General features: G+C 44.6%; 2 protein-coding genes across 3 annotated transcripts in view; one reads left to right on the forward strand and one right to left on the reverse strand.

The window, feature by feature from the left end:
• ARMC3 (armadillo repeat containing 3) overlaps nt 1-18,677 on the reverse strand; it is a 153,005-nt gene extending 134,328 nt beyond the window's left edge. Inside the window, exon 1 of one of the 2 annotated variants that reach the window (XM_029077674.2) lies at nt 18,616-18,677. The gene's annotated coding sequence lies outside the window, so the exon portion shown is untranslated. The remainder of the gene's footprint in view (nt 1-18,615) is intronic. The other variant, XM_039913886.1, reaches the window with a different exon arrangement.
• A 2,234-nt stretch (nt 18,678-20,911) lies between these two features.
• PIP4K2A (phosphatidylinositol-5-phosphate 4-kinase type 2 alpha) overlaps nt 20,912-27,370 on the forward strand; it is a 153,398-nt gene continuing 146,939 nt past the window's right edge. Inside the window, exon 1 of the mRNA XM_029077738.2 lies at nt 20,912-21,158. Coding sequence (XP_028933571.1) covers nt 21,015-21,158 — 144 coding nt within the window. The 5' untranslated portion in view covers nt 20,912-21,014. The remainder of the gene's footprint in view (nt 21,159-27,370) is intronic.

Below are 27,370 nucleotides of genomic sequence, written 5' to 3' on the forward strand. Positions count from 1 at the left end.
CAACTACATTTACTCTTTTGTCCAAAATTATTTCTCTTTCTTTTCTCTTCCTGCTTCTTCCTTATCTGTCTTTCTTAAGAATGCAGTTTCAGCCCATGACTGGTGAATGTGTTTAAAAATATGCTCTTTGTGGTTTCTCCACCCTTTCTTGAAATTTAGACAGGAAGCTCAAAAGTGAGCACTGTTAGGTCTCATGGTAGTTACAGAGGAAAGGAAACCCTTTCTTTACATGAATAGTTAACATGCTCATATGGGAAGAGACATGATCAGATTAAATGAATTTCTTCTCACCAAATCTGATGGCCTCTCCATCCTAATTCTCCTAATCTCTCAGTTGCCTCTGACACTGTGGACCCTCCCCCTTCTCCTTGAAACTTTATCTAACCTTGGCTTCACTGACATTGTCCTCTGTTTATTCTCCTCCCATCTCCCTGACCTCTCCTTTTCAGTTTGGTTTGCAGGCTCCTCCCTCCTCGGACTCCCACCCTCTGACAGTGAGGGTCCTCCTCAAGGCTCAGTTCTAGGTCCCCTTCTATTCTCATCTACACCCACTCCTTTGGAGAACTCATTTGCTCCCATGGTTTCAACTACCATCTCTATGTGATCATTCCCAAATCTACATTTCCAGCTCTGACCTCTCTCCCTCTCCGCAGTCTCACATTTCCTCCTGCCCTCAGGACTTCCCTACCTGGATGTTCCACCAACACCTCAAACTTAACTTCAAAATAAAACTCCTTATCTTCCCACCCAAACCCTGTCCGCCCCATCTTTCTCATTACTGTTAGAACCTACTACTCTCCTCCCTGTCTCACAACGTTGTTACCTTGACATCGTCTCTGACTCACCTTTCTCATTCAACCCCCATATTGAATCTGTTGCCAAATCTTGTCGGTTCACGACATTGCAAAAATACGCCCTTTCTTCTCCATCCAAACTGCTACTATGCTGACCCAAGCACTTATTCTATCCGCTTTGACTACTGCATCTGCCTTCTTGCTGACTTCCCAGCCTCCTGTCTCTCCCAGCTCCAGTCCATAAATAGACCCTTTTTCTACAAAAACATTCAGTCTATGTCTCCCCCGTCCTCAAGATTCTCCAATGGTTGTCCATCCACCTTGGCAACAAGCAGAAACTCTTTACCATTTGCTTTAAAGCACTCAATCAGCTCGCCCTCTTCTATCTCACCTGACTGATCTCACCTCATCTCACTACAACCAGCCCACAAACTTCACACCTCTAGCACCACTTACTCACTGTGCACATCCTACCGCTAGTCTGAACTCCCTCCCCCTCCTCATATGACAGATTCCCTTCAAGGCATTATTAAGATCCCATCTCCTCCAAGAAGCCTTCCCCCACTAAGCCCTCTTTTCTCTGGCTCCCTGTCCCTTCTGTGTCATCTATACACTTGGATCTGTGACCTTTGAGCATTTGATTTTTCACCCCACCCTCAACCCCACAACACATACACGTATTTTAAATTATGTACTGTAATTTATTTATGTTAATGTCTGTCTCCCCCTTTAGACTGTCTGCCAACTCTGTTACACTGTAGGTTCCCAAGCAACTTAGTATAGTGCTCTGCACATTGTAAGCACTCAATAAAGGCCATTGCTGATGATGCTTATTATGTGTGAAGCATTGTTCTAAGCGCAGGGGTAGACACCAGTTAAACAGGTGGGTCTCTGTCCAACATGGGTGGGGTTCACAGTATAAGCAGGAGGGAGAACAGGGACTGAAGATGACAGTAAGGGAGGGAAGGACGGAAGGAAGGTGGGAGAAGAGCTTTTAAGAGGTGAGAGGTGATGAGATTTAGGGCATAAGAGAGTAGATTTTTGAGAGCAAGTGGGAAGTTTTCCTCTTGAGAGCAGCTGGGAAGCAGAAAGAGGATGTGGGAATATGAAGACATTGGAGAGTCAGGGAGAAACGTCTCCTCTGGCATCATCAGTGATGGCATCGATCAAACACCTACTACAGCTCTACTCTGGTACCTGAGCAGAACAAAAGGGGAAAAATAAAGACAATGCCCCCCTCTTGCAAGAGTTTATAATTTAGAAAGAGAGAGCCTACCAAAGAATTAGACAAAAAAGGAAAGTGAAGGGGCATGTATAGAAATACATATGAATGTACATAGCTGAATACATATCATAATATGCATAACTGGATTTTGCAAAATGAATACTTGTAACTATTAGACTCACATGTGGGAGATGAAGTGGATATGAGGCATCATTGAGCCATATGAATGACAGGGAGGACAAGAAGCAACACCTAAGAAGATCTTATTTGGATGATATTTTTCTGCTCTTTAGCTGCTTCTGATCTGCGTGCATATTTACACTATAAAGACTTTGACTCTTTGCACAGTAAATCTGAGAACATATGAGTCTTACAGCACTGAGGTTTATTATTTCCCCTCTGCAATGAAAAGATAATCTATTGGATTTTTTTGGAGGGTTTCAGAAAAATATGGGGTTGACTTGAAAACCAGAAATTCTAATATTCTTTCTTTGTGACTTTGGGGTCTAGAATATGGCAAAGTAGTTCAATAAATGTTTTGAAGAGCTACTGCTTAGACTGGCAGACCTTCAACTGCCTGTTTATAGAGTTGTACATGAGTTTGAGATGAGCATGAGAATAATAGGTTCAAGGAACCAAAAAGCGCACGAAGCAGCCTTCCTTCCTTATATGCACTTATAGTGGAGCCAAGCTAGTAAAACAACTTTTGGACTCCCCAGTCCCTACCACACAAAAGCCCCAGGCCTGACTTCTCATTGTGGGAATGGGCAAAAACTGGAAGACTGTATACACGTTTCACTGCAATATCTTTTGCAATGAAAATGTGCTTCCTCTTCAAGATGCAACTTTTGGCAACTAAGACTATATCTTCTTGAAATGCTCCTTGGTTTTAAGAGAAAAGGAAGGTCTAAGTGGTCTTCATTTTCAAATGAAGGAGAAATATAAAAGAACACATCCCCCAGTGAGAATTTTAAACACCTAACATTCTGGAGGTGGCTTTAATCTTACATTATTCTCTGTTGTTTACTCTGCATTCAATTCATCTTTGTGCATTTATAAATGAACTTTCCTAAATGTATTCTAAGACATAACAGCTGCAAGCACTTTAGGCTACCTAAGAGGAGTATATTTCCCACACCTAAATAGATTTTCTTTGTAAATTTTGTACTTCTACCTAATTCTACCATTGATTGTGCCCTTTTAGAAGTAACTTGCGATCTGATGATAACATGTATACTTCATTAAAATAATATGAAAGCACTTTATAAATAGGTTTCAAATATTCATGAGCAATTTCCGACCTGGTATTTATGAGTATATTAACAATAACTTGTGCCTTTAGCTAAGCATTTTATAAAATGGAAATTAAGCAGAGGCTTTTTACCACACTTCCTAGCTAGCAATGTTAGTACTGGGAAAAAAAAAGTATGGAAGATCCATTCTTCAATTGGATAATATTGTTGTACAATATTGTGGAAAAATACTATGCCCCTAGTTGTCCACTAACATGAGGATTGCATTCTTTCATAACCTCATGGGAAAGATAACTGGCACTGTACCAGTCACCTATTCTAGTGCCGTTCACAAGTAATTTCTTCTAACACTGAACACTAATAATAACACTTTTTTATGGAGTTAGTTAAGTGGTTACTATGTGCCAGGCACTGTACTAAGCACTGGGGTAGATATGAGATAATCAGGTTGAATACATTCCCTCTTCCCCATGGGCTCACAGTTTTAATCTCCATTTTACAGATGAGGTAACTGAGATGCAGAGAAATGAAGTGACTTGCCTAAGGTCAAATAGCAGACAAGTGCCGTAGCCGGGATTGGAACCCAGGTCCTCTGACTCCCAGGCCTGTGCTCTTTCCACTAGACCACATGACTTCTCAGCCCAAACAGTTTAGGATTATTAGAAGAACATTCCCTAATTCCCTAACCGCATTCTAGACAAACTGTGTAATGAAGCCACATGTTAAGGCAGAACTGAATGCTCTAATATTTGGGATTTTTAAAAATTTTAAAATATTCATTTCAGGCCTATGTAATTCTATCCAAGGGTAAAACAACACTATTTGAAATCATTTTCTTGTTATTATTTCTATTATAATTTGATTGTGTAATTTATTAAATTATTGCTTCTGCCTGATGGAGGGTATGGGATTTCTCCCTACAGCTGGGGAGATTTAATGAGCTTGTAAAAGTGAGAGGAGGAAGGATGGGAAGAAAAAGGGAAGGAAAGGATCCTGGAATAAAAACAAGAGGAATCATGCCTATATTTTGGGGTCTTGAACTGGTTCTTCTTTAGAAGGTGATGATCAGGAACACAGCAGGCACAGAAACTCCAAAACCCTACTGAGATTCTAGACAATACCAAGGGAGTTCATTATCAATATTAATATCAAATACAAAGCCATTCACATATATTGAGTACAGACTCCACCCACTGAACTTAGATATGGAGCCCAAGATATGTACGTAAGTGGTATGGAGGGGATAGTATCCAACTGATTAGAGAGTGCAAGGAGGGCTAAAGTGGCAGTTGGTGGGGTGAAACATGGTCTAGTGGATAGAGCATGGACCTGGGAGTCAGAAGGTCCTGGGTTCTAATCCTGACTCTGCCACCTGTCTGCTGTGTGACCTTGGGCAAGTTACTTTACTTCTCTGGGCTTCAGTTCCCTCATCTGTAAAATGGGGATTACAACTGAGAGCCCTCTGTGGGACAAGGACCGTGTCCAACCCGATTGGCCTGTATCTACCCTGCGCTTATACCCATCTGTAGCACATAGTATGAGCTTAACAAATACCACAATTAGAGATGACTTGGGGAAGGCCTCTGAAGGAGATATGATTTGGAAGGGCTTTGAAGAAAGGGAGAGCTGTGGTCTTTCTGATGCGAAGGGGAAGGGAAGGGGCATGAGCAAGAAGTTGGAGGCAGAAAGGAAAAGAATGAGGCACGGTGAATAGGTTAGCTTGAGAGGAATGACGATTGTAAGCTAGGGTGTAAGGGGAAAAGCGAGTGGATAAGTAGGAGGGAAAGAGAGCTGACTGAAATGCTTTAAAGCCAATGGTGAGAGTTTCCGTTTGATCCGGAGAAGCTTTGGCAACTACTGGGGGTTTCTGAGGAGTGGGGAGACCTGTGCAGAAATGGGTTTTAAAAAACAGATGTGGAGAGAAGAATGATGTGTGGACTGGAAAGAGGAGAAACTAGGGACAGGGAGATCCGGGAGGAGGCTGTCGCTGGCAAGGACTAGACAGTCCAAATAAATAATATCCCCAAACCTCACAGGTCTCATGGCATCCTCTACACTCACTGCCGCTACTTCCTCTCCTCCAGGTCTCTCCACCACCCCCTGCAATGTGGTTTCCACCTCTTCCTCCCCAAGGAAACAGCCCATTTTAAAGTCATCTATAATCTAGTTTGTTTTATGGTACTTGTTAAGTGCTTATTATGTGTTAAACACTGTCCTAAGTCCTGGGGTAGGTACAAGTTAATTAGGTCAGACACAGTCTCTATCCCACATGGGACTCACAGTCTTAACCTGGAGAAAGAACAGGTATCGAATCCCCATTTTACAAGAAACTGAGGGGTTGAGAAGTGAAGTGACTTGTCCAAGGTCACAGCAAGCAATTGGCAGAGCCAAGATTAGAACCCTGGTCCTCTAACTCCCAGGTCTATGCTCTTTCCACTAAGCCACACTACTTCTTAATAGGCCACACTGTTTCTTGGCAAATCCAATGGCAATTACACCATCCTAATTGTCCTTGATCTTTATGCTGCCTTCACCACTGTGGACTACTCTCTACTTCTAGAAACATCTAATCTTGGCTTTCCTGACACCATCCCCTACTGGTTCTCCTCTTATCTCTATGACTACCTTCTCAGTTTCTTTCTCAGCCTTCTCCTCTGTCTCCCTCCCTCTGACTTTGGGGGGCATGCCTCAGAGTTCAGTTTTGGGCTCCAATCTATTCTCCATCTACACCCACTCCCTTAGAGAACCCATTTGCTCCCACATATTCAACTGTCATCTCTGTGTGGATAATTCCCAAATCTACATCTCCAAACCCTGATCTCTCTCCTCCTCTGCAGTTTCTCATTTCCTCATGCCTCCAGGACAGCTTTACCTGGATGTCCCACTGATACCTCAAAGTAAACAAATCCAAAAAAAACTCATCTTCACACCCAAACCCTGTCATCCCACTGTCTTTCCCATCACTGTAGACAATACCACTATCACGTGGCACAACCTGATGACCCTGTCTCTACCCCAGTGCTTAGAACAGTGCTCTGCACATAGTAAGTGCTTAACAAATGCCAACATTATTATTTCTCCTTATCTCACAAACCTGTAATCTTGGCAATGTCCTCAACTCACAAGCCCACATATTCAAATTGTCCCCAAATCTTGTCAGTTCTACTGTCACAACATTGCTAAAATTTGCCCTTTCCTCTCCATCCAAACTGCTACTATGCGGATCCAACCACTTATCCTAACTGGCCTTGACTACCGCATCTCCTTCCTCGCTGACCTTCCTGCATCCTATATTTCTCCTCTCTGGTCCATACTTCATCCTACTGCCCAGATCAATTTTCTGAAAAGCCATATCTCCCCAATCCTCAAAAACCTCCAATGATTGCCCACTTACTTCCATGTCAAAAAAACTCATCGCCATCAGCTTTAAAACACTCAATCATCTCTGCCCCTCCTACCTAACCTCACTACTCTCCTACAGTGCAATCCGCACACTTCCTCCTCTAATACCACCAACCTACTCTCCGTACCTTCATCTCACCTTACCCCACCACTAACCGCTTGCTCACGTTCTCTCTCCCCTTTCAGATCTGACATTCCCCACTCTCCTCATCTCCAAACCCTCCTAAAAACTCTTCTCCTCCAAGAGGCCTTCCCTGATTGAGTCTTTATTTCTCCTATCTGCCCTCTCCTATGTGTTAACTATGAACTTGGCGATCATAAGCTCTCTGATACTTTTCCCAGCCCCACAATACCATCCTATATTTTATATGCTATTTTCTCTAACCCTAACCTATCCTAATATTTGTTTGCCCCTGAAGACAGTAAGCTCCTTCTGGGCAGGGATTGTGTCTGCCAACTACTGTACTTTCCCAAGTGCTTAGTACAGTGGTCTGACCCAGGGTAAGCGCTCAGAAAACACCACTGAGCAAATACCACTGACTGATCCTCTTTCTTCAAATCTTTTACCAGTGCTGTTATAAATTATTAGGTGGGTCTTTCATATCCCTACCCATGCTTCTGTGGGAGTTCTTCTAATCAATGCAATGGGCAAAAGGCAAAAAATATAAGGAGAAAAAAATGGCTTTTGAATAGCCAAGAGAGAGTTGAACTTTTAAGCAGAAGAAGAAATGAGTTGGATCCTCTGTTCACGTGTTTAGGAGATGAACTGTCCTTTGGCTCTATTCCCCTTCCTCACCCAGGGGCGGTCTTGGATAGTGACTGTGGAACTGGGATGAGTAAGTGCAGGAACTCCAGGCTTTCTGACCTTTTGTCTAGGCTAGGGACAGTGATGTCACTACCTTCTCCAGGGATTTTGTTGTTCAGTTGTCTTGCCCTCCCTCTAAGCAACAAAACATGAACTAATTAGTGTTTCCTAATCCCTCAGGTGTGAATGTTTCTAAAATGAAATTAAAGAGTGTAATCTCCCTCTTGTTACTACTACTACTACTAATAATAATAAGAGTAATTGTGGTATTTCTTAAGCACTTACTATGTGCCAAGCACTGTTCTAAGCACTGGGGTAGATGCAAGGTAATCAGGTCACACATAGTTCCTGTCCCACATGAGGCTCACAGTCCCCATTATACAGATGACATAACTGAGGCACAGAGAAATGAAGTGACTTGCCTAAGGTCACACAGCAGATATGTGGTTGAGTCAGGATTAGAATCCTGGTCCTCTGACTCCCACGTCCATGATCTTTCCACTAGGCCATGCTGTTTCCATGTTGCTTTCTTGTTGGAAATCAGTGACCTGTGCTCAAAATTCATGGGGCAGCTTTTTGTACTGAATTTGATTTTGTAAAACAATTAGCTGCTAGTGTTTTTTAAGATGGTTCGCATGGCACCAGGTCTTGAACAGAATACTTGGGAGAAGAAAAAAAATAATCATTGGAACAGTTAACAGAAGACGAATCATTAAATGAATCAGTTCTGAACTGTTAAACCTACAATGGCTCCCTTTATGTGACCAGTGTTTGAAAGAGTTTTCTAATATTGCTAGTTAGGGAACTGTCAACATTTCCACCTTAAATTCTGGTTCACCAGAGGGAGAATCAGGGTTTAAATGAAATCCAAGCTAGAACAATGCAAAGTGAAGTGAATGATGAAATAAAGCATAACGAAATGTATTTAAATGCACATTTTATCCATTTTCTGCAATTTCCACAATTTAAACTAAATACTTAGGCAAAATCTTGACACAAATTCTGTTGTAGAAGAATTCGTTGGCTGCAAAGGTGACTGTAAACAGTTTCTTAAAAGTACGCCAGTACTCTAGAGCAAAATAACAGCAAGAATTTCTACTAGGGTCTCTTTTTTTTCCCCTCAGTTCAAGGCCAATAGTAAATTTTTGAATTTTTTTTAAAAAGTAAATGTATCACTTAATACCAATTTCACTGGAAGAAGTACTGAGTGAGGCTAAATCTGTGGACCATCTACAATAAGCTTCCCATTAATAAACAAAATGTTTAAATAGTGATCTTCCCTTATTGAATACTGTGACTTAACAGAACTGTTTTCTCCAAGCACATATAAATAAATGCCCTTGAATAGGTTCTTCATCTAGTTATCAAGTTACTCAGCTCTATATAGTCAGATTATTACCTAAACCAGGTGTTGACACAAAGAAACTTCTTGGACATTATAAAAAGTATTTTCTTCCAGAAGGTATAAATGATTAGAACTGACTGGGAATAACTGAAACAGATCATTCCAGTGAGTCAATTATTACATGATGGGGAGTAATTAGATATAATCTTCTTTAAGAACTAAAGTTTAAAATGAAACTAAAGAATCTGCATCAATTTGAAATTACTTTTCCCCTCAATCAAATTTGCCCATGCTCCAAGATGTAATTTTCACTGTGACTATGCAGTTTATTATTTGTAATAGAATATCACTCATTTAACTGACGACTTTAATGACAAAGCTATTTTGATGGAAATATTTTTCGAGGCACTTGGGTGGAAAATTAAAATCCTGGGGTGAGCTCTAGTATCATTAGTATAACATAATTATTAGTTCTGCAGACATTTTTCCAAGCCATCCTTATTTTTTTTCCATGAAAAAAGAACATGTGTCATTTTCATGACACAGTATCCAAGTGCAGTAAGAGTGAAATAAAATAGTAATTATATCGAGAGGATATTTAGTTTTCCTTCTTGCTTGAAGAAGATGCCAGTGAGTGGAATTCATCTATGGTTGCAGGCATGGTTGAAAAGGCCAATGAAAGATCTAAGGGTTACAATCACACTGTGCTGCTGTTTTTCATTGTGCTGTCAAGTTAGTTGTTCACTGCACCTGTCACTGATTTCACTTTTGCCTCTTTGTCTCCCGCTTCTTAGAAAGTTTATGCTTGAAAAGAACTGTTCTTTTCTTAATCACTGTAGATGATTCCGGTCTTTCTGTGGCAAAGGGCTCCCAGCTTTCAAATGAGATAGGATACAATCTCAGATTTCATTTTAACTTTTCCTCCTTTCTCCTTGCTTTCGGTTTCCTGATTTCAGCTTATGATTCCACAGCTGTTTGGGCCTCAGTCAATCGTATGTAATGAGTGCTTACTCTGTGCAGAGCACTGCACTAAGTGCCTGGGAAAGCACAATACAACAATAAACAGACTCATTCCCCACCTACACTGAGCTCCATTTCCTTCACCATATGCACTTGGCACTTTCACTTCCAAACTGTTTTGGTCATCGATACTTTATCCAGATTTACAGATGGCACAACTAGGTCTGCAGCTGAGAGGATATAGTAGTAGTAATAGTATTTATTAAATGCTTACTATGTGGAGAGGAATGTACTAAGCACAGGGACAGAATGCACAGGGGGACAGAGATAGTCTGTTCCTCAGCCACAGGCAATACCAGGTTTCCTAAGATCAGTCAATCAATCAATCAAATGTATTTAATGAGCGCCTACGATTGGTGCAGTAGATGGAGAGTCTCATCCAGTAACTACAAAAAGATGAGAGTAGACCATATCTTTGCCAACCATCTTCTTAAAATAAAAATTGGTATTTGTTAAGTGCTAATCGTGTGTTGTGGCACTGTACTAAATGCTGGGATAGATACAATCTAACCAGGCTGGACATATGGGACTCAATCTTAATCCCCATTACAGATGAAATAACTGAGGCACAGAGAAGTGACTTGCCCAAGGCCACACAACGGACAAGTGGCAGAGTCGGGATCAGAACCCATGATCTTCTTACTCCCACACCCATGCTCTATCCACTATGTTATGCTGCTTCCCTAAACAAGTGCAGGGAAATTGGGCCACAGAGTGTGGATGGCTCAGTGGAAACCATTACTGCTCCTGAAAAGCAATAAAGTGCCCACCCCACTAATGTGGAATGCCTCACGCCTTAATGCACTGTTTTGAAAAAGTGGATGTTCCTCTCAGAGTTTTTATCCTCAGTACCAAAGACCAACTTTAAGCACTGGGAGAATTGATCACTTTAGATACAAAAGTAAAACAGAATGAGTTGTAAACTCGTGTCTACCAACTGTGTTATATCGTACTCTCCCAAGCCCTTAGTACAGTGCTCAGCACCCAGTAAACATTCAATAAATAAGATTGAAAGTCTAAGAGGGTGACTCGGCAACATAAATGCTTTCATCTAAGCCTAAAGAATAATTCCTGCATAAGATCTTGATGACCCTGAGGTTCCATCCTCCGGACCAGGCCATGTAACACTACTGATAGCACACTGATAACTCAAATGACCTTCTAAAAGAAAGTAAAGCATTCAAATTACTATGTCAGTGTAGACTAATGGAAAGGCTGTGATTCTGGGAGTCAGGAGACCAGGATGCTCTGCCACTGTTCTGTGACCTTGAGCAAATATCTTCGCCATTCTGTCCCTCAGTTTCTTCAAGTGTAAAACAGAGATAATACCATCTGCCTCTTCCCTACCTCACAGAGATGTGGTGCGGACAAAATGTGATAACCAATGTTAGATTTGGGGGGGGGGGGGCAGATAATGTACAACTGTTATACAAATTCAAGGTGTACGCCTGTGATGTACTTTTGCTTTGTCAGGTCTCCAGAGAACATTAGTTCTGCTGAGGTGACTGCTGCAAAAACTTGCAGATTCCTAAGAATAGCATCCCAAGCCATGGTATCACTTTATACCTGTAGCATTTCAATCCCTCCAAGTATAAAACACTAGAAGTCAATCTAGAAGTTAAACAATTGGCAAACAACCCATAGGTCATTAGCTCCCATCTGCCCTACTCTTTTATTTTATGGAAGAATAAACACTGTGTTTAGCTCAGTGCATAAAAATCTTGGGTTTCCCTTCAGACCCAGTCTACACTAGTGGATGGTAAAATTAACACCGTCCTCAACAATACTGATTGTGTCAACAACTTTTGTTGAAGCTATCTGGGCTTTCTCACAAATGCTAATGGACTCCTTACAAATACTATTGACTAGTGAGTCCCTTTGGCTCCATAAACAGTAGAGCCAGTGGCAGATTTCCCAATAGGCACTGAAGGCTCTGGCCTAGAGTGGCAGGTTTTTGTGAGGTTGCTCGCCTGGTGGGGAGGGGGCAATTTTTCAGAAAATAATACTAAAATATTTTCTCTGGCTTAGGGCGGCATGTTTCTATGGGGCTGGGAGCCTGGGGGAATGTAATTTTTTTCACAAAACAATCAAAAATGATACACAAATACTTTCTCTGGCCCATAGTGATAGGCTTCTGTCGGACAGGGAGACTGGGGGTGGTGCAATTTTTCAGAAAATAATAAAAATGAAAAATTAAAATATTTTTCTGGCCCAGAGTGGCAGGTTTTTGTGCGGTAGGGAGCCTGGGGAGGGCAATTTTTCTAAACATAATAAAAATGAAAAACTCAAATATTTTATATTCATAGTAGTGATTACGATGATGGAGTCTCCTGAAAAAAACAAGGACACACACCTTGGCGAGATGTATGCACAGAAGCAAAGACCTGAGGTATGTTGCCACCTGCAGATCGTGCATGTAAAAGTTTACTAGTTGTTGTGCATCCCTTAAAGCTGCCTCTCAGCTACCTCATTTTCCCTCTGTTTCCATCAATAGGTTTGTCCTCATACGACGGCGGCTTTTGTAAGGAATGACCTATGGGCCTGGGGCCTGAGGTCTGAGAACCCACGCTGAGGAACTGATCAAAATCCCAGTGTTGGTTTCACCCAGTGAGCGACACTCACACTCTCTCATCCCTGCCAGCCATGCTCCACTGGAGCAAGAAATGCAATAATCCTGGCTTTGCCACCTGTCTGCTGTGTGACCTTGGGCAAGACACTTCCCTCCTCTCTGCCCTGGTTACCTCACCTGTAAAATGGGGATTAAGACTGAGCCCCATGTGGATAGGGACTGTGTCCAACCCGATTTACTTGTAACCACCCCAGTGCTTAGTAGAGTGCCTGGCACATAGTAAGCACTTAACAAATACCTTAATTCTTATTATTACAGTGTTTTGGGGGCAATAGAAGTGGGGTTTGGTTGGGATTTAGGACTGAAAACCCCTGCTTATGGCACAGTCATGTAGAATTTTTGCAAGCTGCTACTTCCCAGGCAGCTACGAAATACTGTTACCACTTAAGAAAGAGAGCAGAAATGGCAAAATCACCACTGCGGCTAAGGAGAAAACCTCTGGAGGAGTTAGAAATCTGGAGGCCAGGGTGGTCCTGATTCATGCTCAGCCTGGCCCCGCCCATAAAGGCTGAGCACTAAACTAATCCATCCTGGAAGTGGGCCCAGGCTTCTGACCAGAGAAGGGTGGGAAAGGGATGAGGCACAGATGCTTGTTTGTGCCTTTGATGTTTTGAAATTATTCCCTAGAAAAGGGAGCATGTTACCCAAAAATCAACAAAGGGAAAGGAAATAAAGACAAGAGAAGCTTGAAGACTCAGTAATCCAACTGTTAATAACTCCCTGCTCTTTATAGGCAGTTGTCTTCTGATAAAATTGGTTCCCTAAAGCACAAACTGACTATAGCAGAGTGGAAGGTTGCTGAAAGAGTGAATTGTATGCTTTCTGGCAGCCACTAACCAGTGAGTTCCATTGATATTTTCATAAGATGGGGTTAAAATTCCCACATACAAGATTATAAAGTCATCACAAGTTCTCTGGAAGGAATTACCAGTAAACTGTAAGACACTTCACTATAAAATCAGAAAGTCTGTTAACAATATTTGAAAACACTTCATCAAAAAGTCTGTTAACGGTATTACAGAAACATACCATAATGGTATATTCAATCTGACTGTATGAAAAATAACACGGTGTATTTATAGAGCACTTTTCTTTCAATAAGTTTCAATGTTACTGAAACTTCTCACGGCCTGCTGTGAGAAAGAGATGTGTTTCTTTGCCATTCTGTAGGTGAAAACAAAGGACAATATGGTTAGGGAACTTACTTAAAGGTCTTATGAATATGCTAGAAGTGCAATATTCCCTCTATTTAAGGGCAAGTGGTTTCTCATAAACACAGGACCAGGTGACTCAGTTCACAGATGTTGTGTCCATCACTCACAATCATAGGAGACATGGCCAGAGGCAAGGTAGAAGTGAAGGTAGAGGTGGTTATTTCCACCCCACAAGCCACTTCCCAATCAATAAACAGTATTTATTGACTGCCTTCTGTGTTCAGAGCACTGTACTAAGTGCTTGGGAGAGTACAATAAAAGTAGAAGACACAATCCCTGCTCTAAAGAAACTTCTACTCCAACGTGGGAGAAAGGGGTAATGAACGACGGTTGATGTATATTTGTGTTTCTGCCTTCTACTAACCCTGTCTTTTCTAGTTCTTCCCAAGTTGGCCAGTCTGAGTTTGAGTTGCTCGGGGTTCAGAACAAGCAAGGAGCTACTTGGAGCCATTACAACAGCATCCCCCCATTGGACCACCAAGCAACAACTGCCACCCTTCTAGGGTACCTTAGCTCCTGATTTGCCCTGTGCCAGCGGTGTCTCAAGGGACATAAAGAGCTGCAGCAGCAGGGGTGTCTCTACTAATTTTAGGAAATTGGGAAGACTTTGGCTGTAATTGATTGCTCGATGACCTGTTGGACTATGAGCACTGTCTCATGTGGTTTTTGCATATTTATTCTTTCATTTCTTTTTAGGTGTCTGTTAGCAACCTTCTCCCCCCATTGCATCATTCTTAAACTGTGAGCCCCCTGAGGGCTAGAGACTGTGACTAATTCTTTCCTGTTCATTTTTTTGCCCTGGGTTTCATACAGTTCTTGCTTCCAGTAGCCTGTTAATACCCTTATCACTACCACTGGGTGAAAGTAAGAGCTTCTGTTCATCAAATCTCTTGTGCAGTCCTGGTTCATAAGCATTTATGCTTATTAAGTAATAATTTTTCAGAGGCAGTCTAGCTCTGCTGAAGTGCCTTTAGAAAGATGGGTTTTAGTCAAATGTTTGGCTTTGCTGAAAATTCTGGTGGCATTTTGGTTTTAAACAGGACGGGAAGACTATCAATCTTCCCTCCCCTTTTTCCAGCCATGGGCATTTGTTCTGTCCTTCTTCCTGTGCTCTATAAATCAAGGTGCTAGATGTGTGACATCTCATATGTTGTATGCCCTGAATCATCAGCTGACAGGCTGATTTGTTTTTTTCTTCATTTCTGTATTGAATAATTGAAAAAGAATGATCACAGCAAAAACCAAGCAAATAAAGCTTATATAGGATGACAATTTCTATTACACTGAAATTCCTCAAGTTCCAGGCAATTTTTAATTTTTTCTTTTGTGGGGATCTCATTAAATCTATGGTAACCATTTCTCGCCAGCTATTTCTTTAAGGTATTTTTAAGCAAGTAATTTAAAGTATACAAGTAATCTATTATCAATTTTATAAAATAAAATGTATTAAGAGCTTTTGTTCACCTTTAATGAAGAATATGCCTAGTGAAGACTGTAAGCTCCTTCTGGGCAGAGAGTGTGTCTTTCAATTCTATTGTAGGGTACTCTCCCAAGTGCTCAGTGCTGGGTTTCGTACACAAAAAGTGCTCAAAAAATACCACTGATTGAAAACTCCACCGATTGGTACATGGATATGTTTCACTCAACAACAATGTCTAAACCAGATGAGGGCACAGCAAGGCCTGCTGCTGAAAAAGCACAGAGATTTAGTGACCTTCCAGCAGACACTACCCCCAGACCCTAACCAACTGTATTGCAAGACTTCTCAGGGCCTGGGCTAGAGTGTGGATGGATCAGCATAAGCCTTCATGACCTGCCCTACTGTCCTCGTGGCTCAGTGGAAAGAGCATGGGCTTTGGAGACAGAGGTCATGGGTTCAAATCCCGGCTCGGCCATTTGTCAACTGTGTGACTTTGGGCAAGTCACTTAACTTCTCGGTGCCTCAGTTACCTCATCTGTAAAATGGGGATTAAGACTGTGAGCCCCACGTCTGATTCCCCTGTGTCTACCCCAGCGCTTAGAACAGTGCTCGGCACATAGTAAGCGCTTAACAAATACCAACATTATTATTCCTACGTGAGTAAGTCCTAGATATTGGTCATTAGAGAGGCACAAGTGCCATTTGGCTATATTCTGGATAGCTGAGCAGCCTTTCTGAGCAGTGCTCTGCTCACCCCCAAAGAAGGAATAGGACTCAAAAAGATATCCCTAAAAATCACCTGCCCCTTCCAAACTCAGCCAGAACTGAGTGTCCTGCATTAGTCTTTTCAGAGAATGTGACTGAATTTCACCATCAGGATGCCCTTCAAGCTTGAATAACAACTATACAGATAGGAAGCCATACAATTTCAGACACTCTATCACTCCTTAGGCTTTCCCATTTTCTGAAATAAAATTTAAAATACAAGCAGCATAAATTTTGAATATGAATCATAAACCACCAACACCCCCAAAACAACATCTTTGAGGGGAAATACCTAAATGACCTGTTTATACTGGGAAAGTCACATCTCACTTGAAACACTGGAGATAGTACAGGAAATGACGATTGTCACAGTTAGCTTTCCAGCTTACAATAACATGGAACCAAAAATTGCTCTGCACTTGTCAAGACTTCACAATTCTACACTTGAGGGAGCTGCCCAGAGGCTGCTGTTAGTCATTTATTTTCTGAACATCTGTACCCCGTGATACAGCCTTAATACATTCCTCGAAAATCCGGTTGTATTGTGAGTGGATGTGTCAAAGGTTATGTTTTCCCACAGACTGACATACAATGTTAAGCTCTGTTCCAGAACCAACCCAGACAAGATAAACAGACCCCACAGGAAACTAAAAACTTACACTGTAAATCCTTCACGTAGCTTATTTCTCTCCACAGTTCCTAGGAGTTTTCCTCTCTTCTTGTACTTCAAATGAGCATCTCCACCCCACTTCCCTCGGCCCTCCCCTAACTCTCCATCCCAACCATACTTCAGTAATTCTTTTTTAAAAATTCTTCATAGCAACAGGAATTGCTGCCAGAGTGGCTGGCTTCATTCCATTACCCTACCCCTCCCCACCCATCAGTCCCACCCAAAAAGGGGAGGCAGAAGGGAAGGGGCAGTTTCCTCCTGCCTAAGTCTACCCCAATCTCTAACCCAACTACTGGCAGTAGGATGAGCTACAGGTGGAACTGGGGAGCATGTGATGAGAGAGGACGCGCTAGGGTACCTGGCACGGGCCTGAGGAAAAGCATGCTCATTCTGGCCAGGGGTGAAGTTGCCAACGGTTTTATGCAGTGGTGGCTACAAGGGCTTCTACGGCTTCAAGCGGAGGTGGAGCTGGCCCCTGCAGCTTTCGGCAACAGCCAGTGTGGATTAAAGGGGCAGTGGTGAGGGCTTTCATCGTTCTAAGCGACGGCAGCGAGAACGCATATGGTTTTCAGCAATGGGCCCTGTGGCTTTCAGTTTTGGAGGCGGTCCCTGTGGCCTAAGGTGGTCTGTGGCGTGCAGCAGTTTAAAAACACTGGATCCCATGGGAAGAAAGAAAAGGGGAGGGCTGCGTTCAGGGTCGGAAAACCTCTCAAAATAGGGGAGAGCAGGAGAGGGGTAGGGAAAGGAGAGGAAGGAGCAGGGAGCAAATTGACTTCCCTGCAGTAACTGGATGAAAGGTCAGACCAGGAGGGTGTTGATAGATCTTGGGCTACATCGACCGTTCGTGATACTGTGTTTCTGATTTTATACACTGTGGAATATATATCAAATACAGCCACATTTGTTTAGGCTTCTAGGACCAGGCTTACTCCTTCTTTAAAAAAGCCTTATGGAATTGAGGTGGAAGAAGAGTGGCCTAATGGAAAGAACAGAGACCTGGGGGTCAGGGGACCCAGGTTTTAATCCCAGCTCTGCTACTTGCCTGCTGCATGATTTTGGGCAAGTCACTAACATCTTTTTACCTCAATTTTCTCATTTGCAAAATGGGGATTAAATACCTTAATTTCCTTCCCCCTTAGTCTGTGAACCTCACATAGGACAGGGCCTCTGTTCTACCTGATTATCTTGTACCTACCCCAAAGCTTAGGTACAGAGTTTTGTACATAAGGACTTCAGAGACACCACAATTATTACAATGTGGAAGCTGCACTTAGGACCAAGTTCTCAGAAAATGACCACCTCATGCTTGAGGCCACACATTTTTGGCCCAAATTTCTAGTTCATATTTATCGAGCCTACTGTAAGAGCTGGACCTTTCCCTGAAAAAACCAGAAACGTCTTTTTGACTATGAGCCCGTTGTTGGGCAGAGATTGTCTCTATCTGTTGCCAAACTGTATGCTCCAAGTGCTTAGTACAGTGCTCTGCACACAGTAAGCGCTCAATAAATATGATTGAATGAATGAATAAATGCACTGTTGAACACTTTAACGAGGCCTATGGAAAAAGGTCAAAAGTGTGAAGGACTTTGGGAGCCTCACCAAATTTTAGGGAAGCGCAAATGACCAGGTTCTAACTGAGGTACTAACAGAGGCTGGTTTTGCAATTCTTCTTGTCTGGCTATTTGAGCTACAAGAAATGATGTGAAAGTCAATTTCAGGAACTGGGAGGGGACAAGGAGGAAGTAGAAAGAGGCGAGAGGGAGCTTGGTCTTGCTTGATCTTTCTCATTACTCTTTTCTATATAAATCATCCAGCCCTCACTACACTGGTGCATCTCTTCTTTGTGGTGGAATATGGTGACTTGGGTTAACACCCTACTAAATGTCAGACTAAGAAAAATGGAAAAACACCTAGCATCTCAAGAGAAAGGAACCTCTCTCAAGCCCCAACCCTTTGAGATTTTCCCCTCCTCCCTAAAGACACAGAAGCACTACAGGTTACTGGATAATTGGTGGCTCACATAATGGGAAACACTGTTTGTGCTTACTAATTTTTTTCACTTATCACACTTACATTTTTAGGGCAGCTCTTAACTTGTAGCATCTGATCCCGTTCTTCCTCCATAAGGAAGTTGCTATGAGGAAACAGGGAAGGAAAAGAAGAACTTAATACTTTTATGCTGGAGAAAGGGAAGGCAAACTGAGGGGCAAGAAGTAGGTCTGCACCCTAGGGGAAATTCGGGTTTGAAGTTTGCAAACAGTGTTTTTTTCTAGGTCACTAATTTCTTTGGAAGGACCTAAAATTCCTTTCGTGTTTTCTCCATAACTTCTTTTCTGTCAATGCAGTGGGCTCAAAAAGTCAATGCATTGGGAGTCATCTCTCCTGGGAAGTTCCTCGGGAGTAGGGGTCCTTTCCAGAGTTTGGTGGAATCTAGAATTCTGCCTCATGGAGCTATGGGCAAAGTTACCCATTTTTCATTCTGAGTCAAGGGGTAAAAGCAGGAAAAGCTCTGGGATGGGAGGCATGAGGGTGCTTTTTGAGAGTAGTAGATGGATTTGAGAGATTGGATCAGAAAGGCCTGACTTTGGGGTCTTTCCCTTACCAATTGGAAACATTTAGCTATTTTCAGCCCTGCTTCTAAGTTCCTAGGTCTTGTCAGAGGTTTGGGATGAGGAAATCTGGGAGTCCTGTCAAAAAAGCTGTGGAGGCAAAAATAATGCCCCCCTCCTCATATGGGCTCTGGACCCCATTGCCCCTAACGTTGAGAGTCCAGTTCAGCCAAGAGGGGCCCCTTCTGCTGCATCGGCTGGGGCTCGGTCCAGGGGTTGTCTGCCTGGATGGCTAAGGGAATGAGTTTACTTTACGGTGGGACTTTTCTTCGACCCAGCCATTTCCCTGAAGGTCTATAGGGTGGGGGAAAGTCCTTCCAGATTAGCTGCTTCTCCAGGCCTCAACTGTCCTGACTCCCCTCCAACCAACACTGTATTCATGATTTCTACTCCCATTCCTCTTCCCACCTGGCATTAACTCGGGGGGAGGGAGGGCTGTCCTGCCCCTTGGCTGCGCACCCCTAGCCAACTCACCACACGTACCCCAAGTCCCCTTCGCCCCCACCCCCTCATACGACTCCCACTCCCCTCCCTGAGGGTCCCCCTTCTCACACGCTTCCAGTGAGCCCTCCTTTTCCTCACATGAAACCTGAAGTCCCCCTTTTCCTCACACACTTCCAGCGGGCCCCCTTTTCCTCATACAATTCCAGTGAGCCCCCTTTCTCCTCACACACTTCCAGCAGGCCTTTCTCCTCACACGCTTCCAGGGGCCCCCCTTTCCCTCACACACTTCCAGCGGGCCCCCTTTTCCTCATACAATTCCAGTGGGCCCCCTTTCTCCTCATACACTTCCAGCAGGCCCCCTTTCTCCTTACACGCTTCCGGCGGACCCCCTTTCCCTCACACTTTTCCAGCAGGCCTTTCTCCTCACACGCTTCCAGGGGGCCCCCTTTCCCTCACACACTTCCAGCGGACCCTCTTGTCCTCACACTTTTCCAGCAGGCCCCCTTTCTCCTCACAGGCTTCCAGCGGGCCCCCTTTCTCCTCACACGCTTCCAGCGGACCCTCTTTTCCTCACCCTTTTCCAGCAGGCCCCCTTTCTCCTCACAGGCTTCCAGCGGGCCCCCTTTCTCCTCACACGCTTCCAGCGGACCCTCTTTTCCTCACCCTTTTCCAGCAGGCCCCCTTTCTCCTCACAGGCTTCCAGCGGGCCCCCTTTCTCCTCACACGCTTCCAGCGGACCCCCTTTTCTTCATACTTTTCCAGGGGGCCCCCTTTTCCTCACATTTTTCCAGCAGGCCCCCTTTCTCCTCACAGGCTTCCAGCGGGCCCCCTTTCTCCTCACACGTTTCCAGCGGGCCCCCTTTTCCTCATACACTTCCAGCAGGCCCCCTTTCTCCTCACCGGCTTCCAGCGGCCTCCCCCCCCTTCCTCCCACGTGCCTGACGGCCTCCCCCACGTGCCCCGCAGGTCTCCCTTTTCCCTCCCAGGCGCCTGAGGCTCCCCCTCCCCGCCCGGGCCGGCCGGTCCCTGGCCTCGGGGCCCCACCCCGCGGGGTGGGGGCGGTGCGGCGCGTGTGCCGGCCCCCCTGCGTCATGACGCAGGCCCAAGGCGGAAGCCGCCGCCCCCCCACCCCCTCTTCTCCTTCTCCTTCTCCTTCTCCCCGCCTCCTACCCCCTTGCGCTCCTCCCTCCTCGCCCTGTCCCTCCTCCGTCGGTCGGTCGGTCGGTCGGTCGGTCGGTGGGTGGGTGGGTCCCTGGGCGCCTGCCGCCCGCGGTTCCCTGAGCGGCGGGTCCGGCGGCCTGGGGCTGAGCATCGGGCGGGCCGGGGGGCGGGGGCGGGATGCGTCCGCTGGCCCGGGCCGGCGTGTAGAGCGGGCGGGTCCCCGGCCTCGGGAGCGCGGCGAAGGCGGCGAAGGCGGCCATGGCGACCCCCAGCAACCTGGTGCCCTCCGTCCTGGCCAGCAAGACCAAGACCAAGAAGAAGCATTTCGTAGCGCAGAAAGTGAAGCTGTTCCGGGCGAGCGACCCTCTCCTCAGCGTCCTCATGTGGGGGGTCAACCACTCGGTAAGCGCCTCCGGCCGGGCCGGGATGGACCCCCCCATCGCGGCCGCCGCCGGCCCCCTCCTCCTCCTCCTCCTCCTCCTCCTCGGGGGGCTCTTGCGGCCTCCGTTGCCCCGGGGTCGGGGGGCCGAGCTGGAAGCGTGAAGTGTTCGGGGGGCGGCTGCTCACCCCCTCCTCGCCGCCCTCCGGGGGTCCTTCCCCAGCCTTCCCCGGCGGGACGCGATGGTCGGGGTGAAACGTCCCCAGATTTCCCCCGGCAGCTCGGGGCAACGGGCCGGGGGGCGGTGTTAATCTCACTCTTCCTTTAGCAACGATTTTTCGCCACGAAAAAATCATTTTCTTTAGCCAGGACAAGGACAACGTAATTGTGGCCCCTCCTTGGGGACTGTCAACCCCCCGGATCCCTTCCCTGCTGGACGGAGGGAGCGGATGAATGGCGATCCCCCCCCCCCCCCCCCCTTTTGGGTCTGTGCGTGGGTTTTGTTTTTTTTTCCTTCTGAACCTCGACTAACCAAGCAAAAGCCCCGGGTTGCTGCAAAACAGCGCGGTAGCGAGGGAGATGGAGCGGTGACATCCGAGTGCCTTTGGGGTTTGAATAAGGTACCTCCGGGATGGAGCGAGGATGCTTTTTAAGGACCGCCCAGGAGGGAGGGAGCCGGTGAGTTGGAGGTGTGTTGCCGTCGCCGGCTCTGCGGACTGCGGTGTGAGGGTCGGAGATGAGCTAGGGGGGTGATGCTGACGCTGGGAGTGTGAACCCCTGCAGCCCCAGCCTTGCAGCCCCTGCCTTGCTGCTCCAGCCTTGCAGCCCCAGCCTTGCAGCCCCAGCCTTGCAGTCCCAGCCTTGCTGCTCCAGCCTTACAGTCCCAGCCTTGCAGCCCCAGCCTTACAGCCCCAGCCTTGCAGCTCCAGAGCGGAGCGGGAAACCCGATAGGTCCTTTTGGCAGAGCTGTCAGAGTTCAAATGAGTCCGTGAGCTGCGCCTGTGACCTGACACTTTGCAAGTCAGAAATCATCCGAGGGGAGATTGTAAGCCACCCTCTCTGGGAGGCTTTCCACCCCCGGTTGAGGCTGTCTTGGAAGTGTTCGCCCATTTGGTTTTGACTCGGTGACCCTGGCGAAGTAGCAGTTTACCATGACTACAGCTCCCGTCTGCACTCGCGTTGGGTCAAGCAGATTGTAGCTTCCATAGGACGGTAGATACGTTTCAACCAGAATGCCAATCTTTTTTGGAAGGTTGGAAGCCCGAGTTATGGTGGGGGCTGTTATAACTCCTTGGTAGCATCTTCTCTTGAGATTGGACATATATGGTGACGTTGCGCATCACGCCGAGTGCTCTTTTGCAGTAAAATCCCCCTCAGAAGTTCCCAGCTGAAGTTTTCCACATGATACATCCAAAATTTTAGGTCCTTTCTAAATGTCTGTAATTTTCCATTTCCTGTCTAAGAAATTTTCTCTCAAAAAAGCAGTTTCTGGTTGTTTCAAAAATGCTCTGAGAGGATTAGAGGGCCTAGGTTGTGAAATTTCTCTACATTTTACCTTTCCTGTCTGTGTGGTTTTGCTCATGAAAGGTATTTGTCTCTTTTTCCCCAGAGGTTTGTTTTTTTCCTGTAATTGAACATTAAGCCTGATAGGATATTTCCTTTAGTGAGTCTGTCCATAGGAGTATCTTAATCTCTTAGAATAAGAAGTATAATTAAAGAAACCAAATGTCCACTCTAGGCTAGAATTATAAATTAGGAGCTCTGTCATAATGGTAGTAATGCATGCCTGGAACAGTTTGAGACGAGACAAAGTGAAGTGTGCAAATAATCCACAACGTTTTAACTTAGTATCTGAACTAACATGTCTGTAGAAACATTGAAAGGACTAATTTGAGAGATTTGCCACTCATTCGTATCACTACTGCTGTACAGTTTTGCAGTGTTGAAACACTTTATAAACTAATATTTTGTTTATAATTACATTGTATTTGTCTTAAAACAGAATTCACGTAGTAACTGATCTTTAAGAGCGTGTTGCAGGCCAGTTACAGTGAAACCCTAGTGGGTGTCAAAGGAGAGATTACTTTTATTATCAAATCCAGGATCATTTACTCAGAGCTGCCTTTTTTTCTCTTCAAAAAAAAAAACTGATTTATGTTCATTCAAATAGGTCATATAATTTATCCACAAGATCCACAAAGTATGCACAACAACTTTGGGATGGGATTAAAATAGACCAGTGTTTTCTCTATCAGAATGCTTTGCTCTTTTACCCAAATGTTTAGTTTTTACTTCTGCCTGAAAGTAGCAAACTGAAAGCTGACATAACAATGAAGCTACGTATTTCAGTGCTAGAAGCCCCCAGCCAATTTTAGTTGAGGATTACGGGACTGCAAAGGATTAGTATGATATCTCGCAGTGATAGCAAAAGAAGTAGCTGTTCTTGTCAATTTGCAGGTAGCAAAGTGCCAAGAATGGCAACAGAACAAATGATGGGCTTGGAATGGCATTGTGCATTCATGGGAAAATTTGGCAGAAGGAATGAAACAAGAGAAAAGGCTATAATAAAGGGCATCCTCTTCGCTTCTCTGCTTTTCTTAATCTTGGTAAACAGCGGTAGTAGCGAATAATTTTCTGTCCTTTTTTTATAGCATTTGTTAAGTGCTTACAGTGTGTGCCAGGCATGGTACTAAGCATTGGGGTAGATGCCAGCTAATCAAGATGGACATTGTACATGTCAGTCTTAACTCCCATTTTATAGATGAGGTAACTGAGGCAAGGAGAAGTAGAGAGACCTACCCAAGGTCAAGTGGTGGAGCCAGGATTAGAATTAGAGTCCAGGTCCCTCTGACTTCCAGGCCCATAACCTATCCACTAGGCCGTGATGCTCCTCCCATACAATTACATACCTTGTGGAGTCAAATCAATCATGGGATTTTTTGAGCGCTTACAGTGTGCAGAGCACTGAACTGAGAGCTTGAGAGAGTACAATACAACAGAGTTGGCAGACCCTTTCCCTGCTCACCTGGAGCTTACAGTCTAGAGGGGGAGACAGACATTAAAATAAATTATGGTTATCTACATAAGTGCTGTAGGACTGAGGGTGGGGAGAATATCGAATGGCCAAAGGGGAGAATATCAAATGGCCAAAGGGCACAGATCCCAGCATCTGGTAGAAGACGTAGAAAGGAGAGGGAGCCTGGGAAAAGAAGGCTTAGTAGGCGAAGGCCTCTTGGAGGTGATGTGATTTTAATAAGGCTTTGAAGGTGGGCAGAGTGAGGTTTTGGTGAATACTAAGGGCCGGAGGGAGGATGTGGCAAAGGGGTCACTTGGATCATCAGTGAAAGATATAGAAGAAAGAGGGAGCTGTCCTTCAGTTTCAAAGATGACACTCCTGACGTGGAATCCTTTTCATGTGTTAGGTCTTCTCAGTCAAGCCCTCACGAGTACCCACATGGATCAAAGAAGGGAAATACGAGAAGCAGCATGGTCTAGCAGAAAGAGCATGGACCTGGGTTCCAATCCCAGCTCTGCCAATTGCTTGTTGTGTAACCTTGGGCAAGTCACTTAACTTCTCTGTGCCTCAGTTTCCTCAACTGTAAAATGGGGATTTAATAGGTTTCTCGCTCCTGCTTAGATTGTGAGCGCCATGTGGGATAGGGACTGTGGCCAACCTGATGAACTTGTCTCAATTCCAGAGTTTAGAATAATGCCTAATGGTAATAGTAATAATTGTTGTATTTATGAAGCCCTTACCAAGCTCTGAACTAAGCACTGGGGGCAGGGAAAAGATGATCAGGGCCCACATGGGACCTACGTGCTTAACACAGAGGAAGCGCTTAGCAAATATCATGATAATACTACTAATAATAATTAGGTGTTTGGTATGGGCACCTACTAAAATATTTAACATCATTATTGGCCTCAACAGTGACGTTTATTGAGCACTCATTAGTCTCCTAGCTATAAAATTCTGGAATCGGGCCTGCTACTAAAAAAGTTAGGGTGATTTAAAGCTACTGCTGTTATTTGAAAATGAGTTATTTGAAAGTCCGTAAAAGGACGGCCTGAAGGAAATTGAAAAGGAAAAGGGTTGAGGGAAGAGCTTTTAGCCAGGACTTCTCTATAGGTTTCTCAATCAGAAAGAACTAAACTGAATGTGAAATAAACAGAAAAAGTACCAATTAAAACTAAACTACATTCAGACCGGAGTGGTAACAGCACTTTGATTTGGACCATTTTCAGCGACAAGTACAAGTCTAGCGTCGTGTTGCCAATTTAGCATGCAGCTTTCTAACTTTAAGTATCCATCAAGGAATGGAACCGTGCCAGGTTATATTTAAAGGAAGGAGAATATAATTGAAAACATAAAGGGACAGAGAATTCTCTGAGGCAGTTTGCTCTTGGTTTGGTCTTTGGTTTGAAATTCATGTCAAAATGATTGGGAAGTTGAACTTTGGGACAGTGTGGTATTCAATCCAGTATGTGGTAAAGGTTGACGTGTGGCAGGTTGCTTGCTTGGATCCTGGGATTCTGGTGGCCCAGAAGGATGCTGGGATAACACTTCCTTAGACTATGAGCTCGTCTCTGTGCTGTGAGCTCATTGTGGGCAGGAGTGTTTCTGACTGTGGTTTTATTATACTCTCCCAAGTCCTCAGTACATTGCTTTGCACACAGTAAGCGCTCAATACATATGAATGTATGAATGAGGGCATATGCATGGTGCTCCTCCTTGGGCTACTGGAGTCCTGTGCCCGCACAAACAGGGTAGCAGTGTGGCCTAGAGGAAAGAGCACGGGGTCTGAAAATCAGAGGATCTGTGTCTTAATCCCTACTCCACCACTTTCCTGCAGTGTGACCATGAGCGAGTCACGTAACTTCTTTGTGTCTCAGTTCCCTCATCTGCAAAACCTGTGCTCCCTCTTGTTTAGACTGCCAGCCCCTTCTGGGACCTGATGATTTTGTATCTATCCCAGCACTTACTTCAGTGCGTGGCTCATAGAAAGCGCTCGACAGACACCCCAATTATTATTACAGGGTACAACTACAATTAGCACTCCAGCCCCTGCCATGGAGTGAATGCAGCCTGATCTGGTGGCAAAGCCAAACCAGATGCAGTTTGGGTTTTGAGGAAGGGGCCCAGCCCGACTTAGGTTCCTGGACAGGTAATTAACCAAACCTGTTCAGGATTCTGGATCCTGGAATTAGGACTTTAAAGTACTCTTGTTCACACTGGAATGTGAACTAATTAGTATTTCTTAGATATTTCTATTGTGATCAACCAAAAGGAGAACTTAAATTAGGAAATCAGGTCTGGAGCTGTTTTCATTCAGGGAAGGCACATGGCTCAGGGAAGCAACATAGCCTAGTGGATAGAGTCAGTGACTCCTAGTGGCCTGGGAGTCAGAAGGATCTGAGTTCTAATCCCAGCCCCGCCACCTGTCGGCTGTGTGACCTCGGAGAGTCATTTCACTTCTCTGGGCTTCAATTACCTCATCTGTAAAATGGGATTAAGACTGTGAGCCCCCAGTGGGGCAGGGACTGTGTCCAACCCAATCACCTTGTAACTACTCCAGCGCTTAGTACAGTGCCTGGCATATAGTAAGCACTTAACAAATGCCACAATTATTAGTATTATTATTGTTATTGAACATTTGATTAAAAACTGCAAAACGAATGTAATAGCCAGCACGGGTACTGTTGTGTATGCTCTGAAGTGGTTTGGCTAGAAGCTCAAGAACTTGAATGAAATAAAGGAAAAGATCAAATGGATATTAAACCTCAAAGACTATTAGCTTCAATATCCTTGAGAGAAACCGATTTTCCAGGAAGAAGTGGGTGGAATTGAAGGTAGAAAGTATCATTAATCCATTAGAGCGTATAATAAAATAATTAAAACCAGAGCACATTGACTAAATACCAGGAAGCTGGGGGAAGGAGACATTTCAGGGGTGGAGCATGGGTGGATAAAAGTGAACAGAGGAACAAGTGGGTGATGTTGGCTGGTAAAGTGTTTTTGAAATTAATATGTTCCTCGTATTTTTCAGCCTTGGGCTTTCTTCATCTGCCTTCCAACTTCTTTCCTTCTGAATCTGACGACCACGTCGCTCCCTACCCCAGGAAGTTGAATAAAACTGTGAGATGATGTTTGATAGATGCCCACCATTCTGATCATCTTGAATCCACCCCAGGGTTTAGCACAGCACTTCACATATGTAAATATTTAATCAATTCT

This window comes from Ornithorhynchus anatinus, chromosome 13 (assembly GCF_004115215.2).
Source record: "Ornithorhynchus anatinus isolate Pmale09 chromosome 13, mOrnAna1.pri.v4, whole genome shotgun sequence".
Lineage (NCBI taxonomy): Eukaryota > Metazoa > Chordata > Mammalia > Monotremata > Ornithorhynchidae > Ornithorhynchus > Ornithorhynchus anatinus.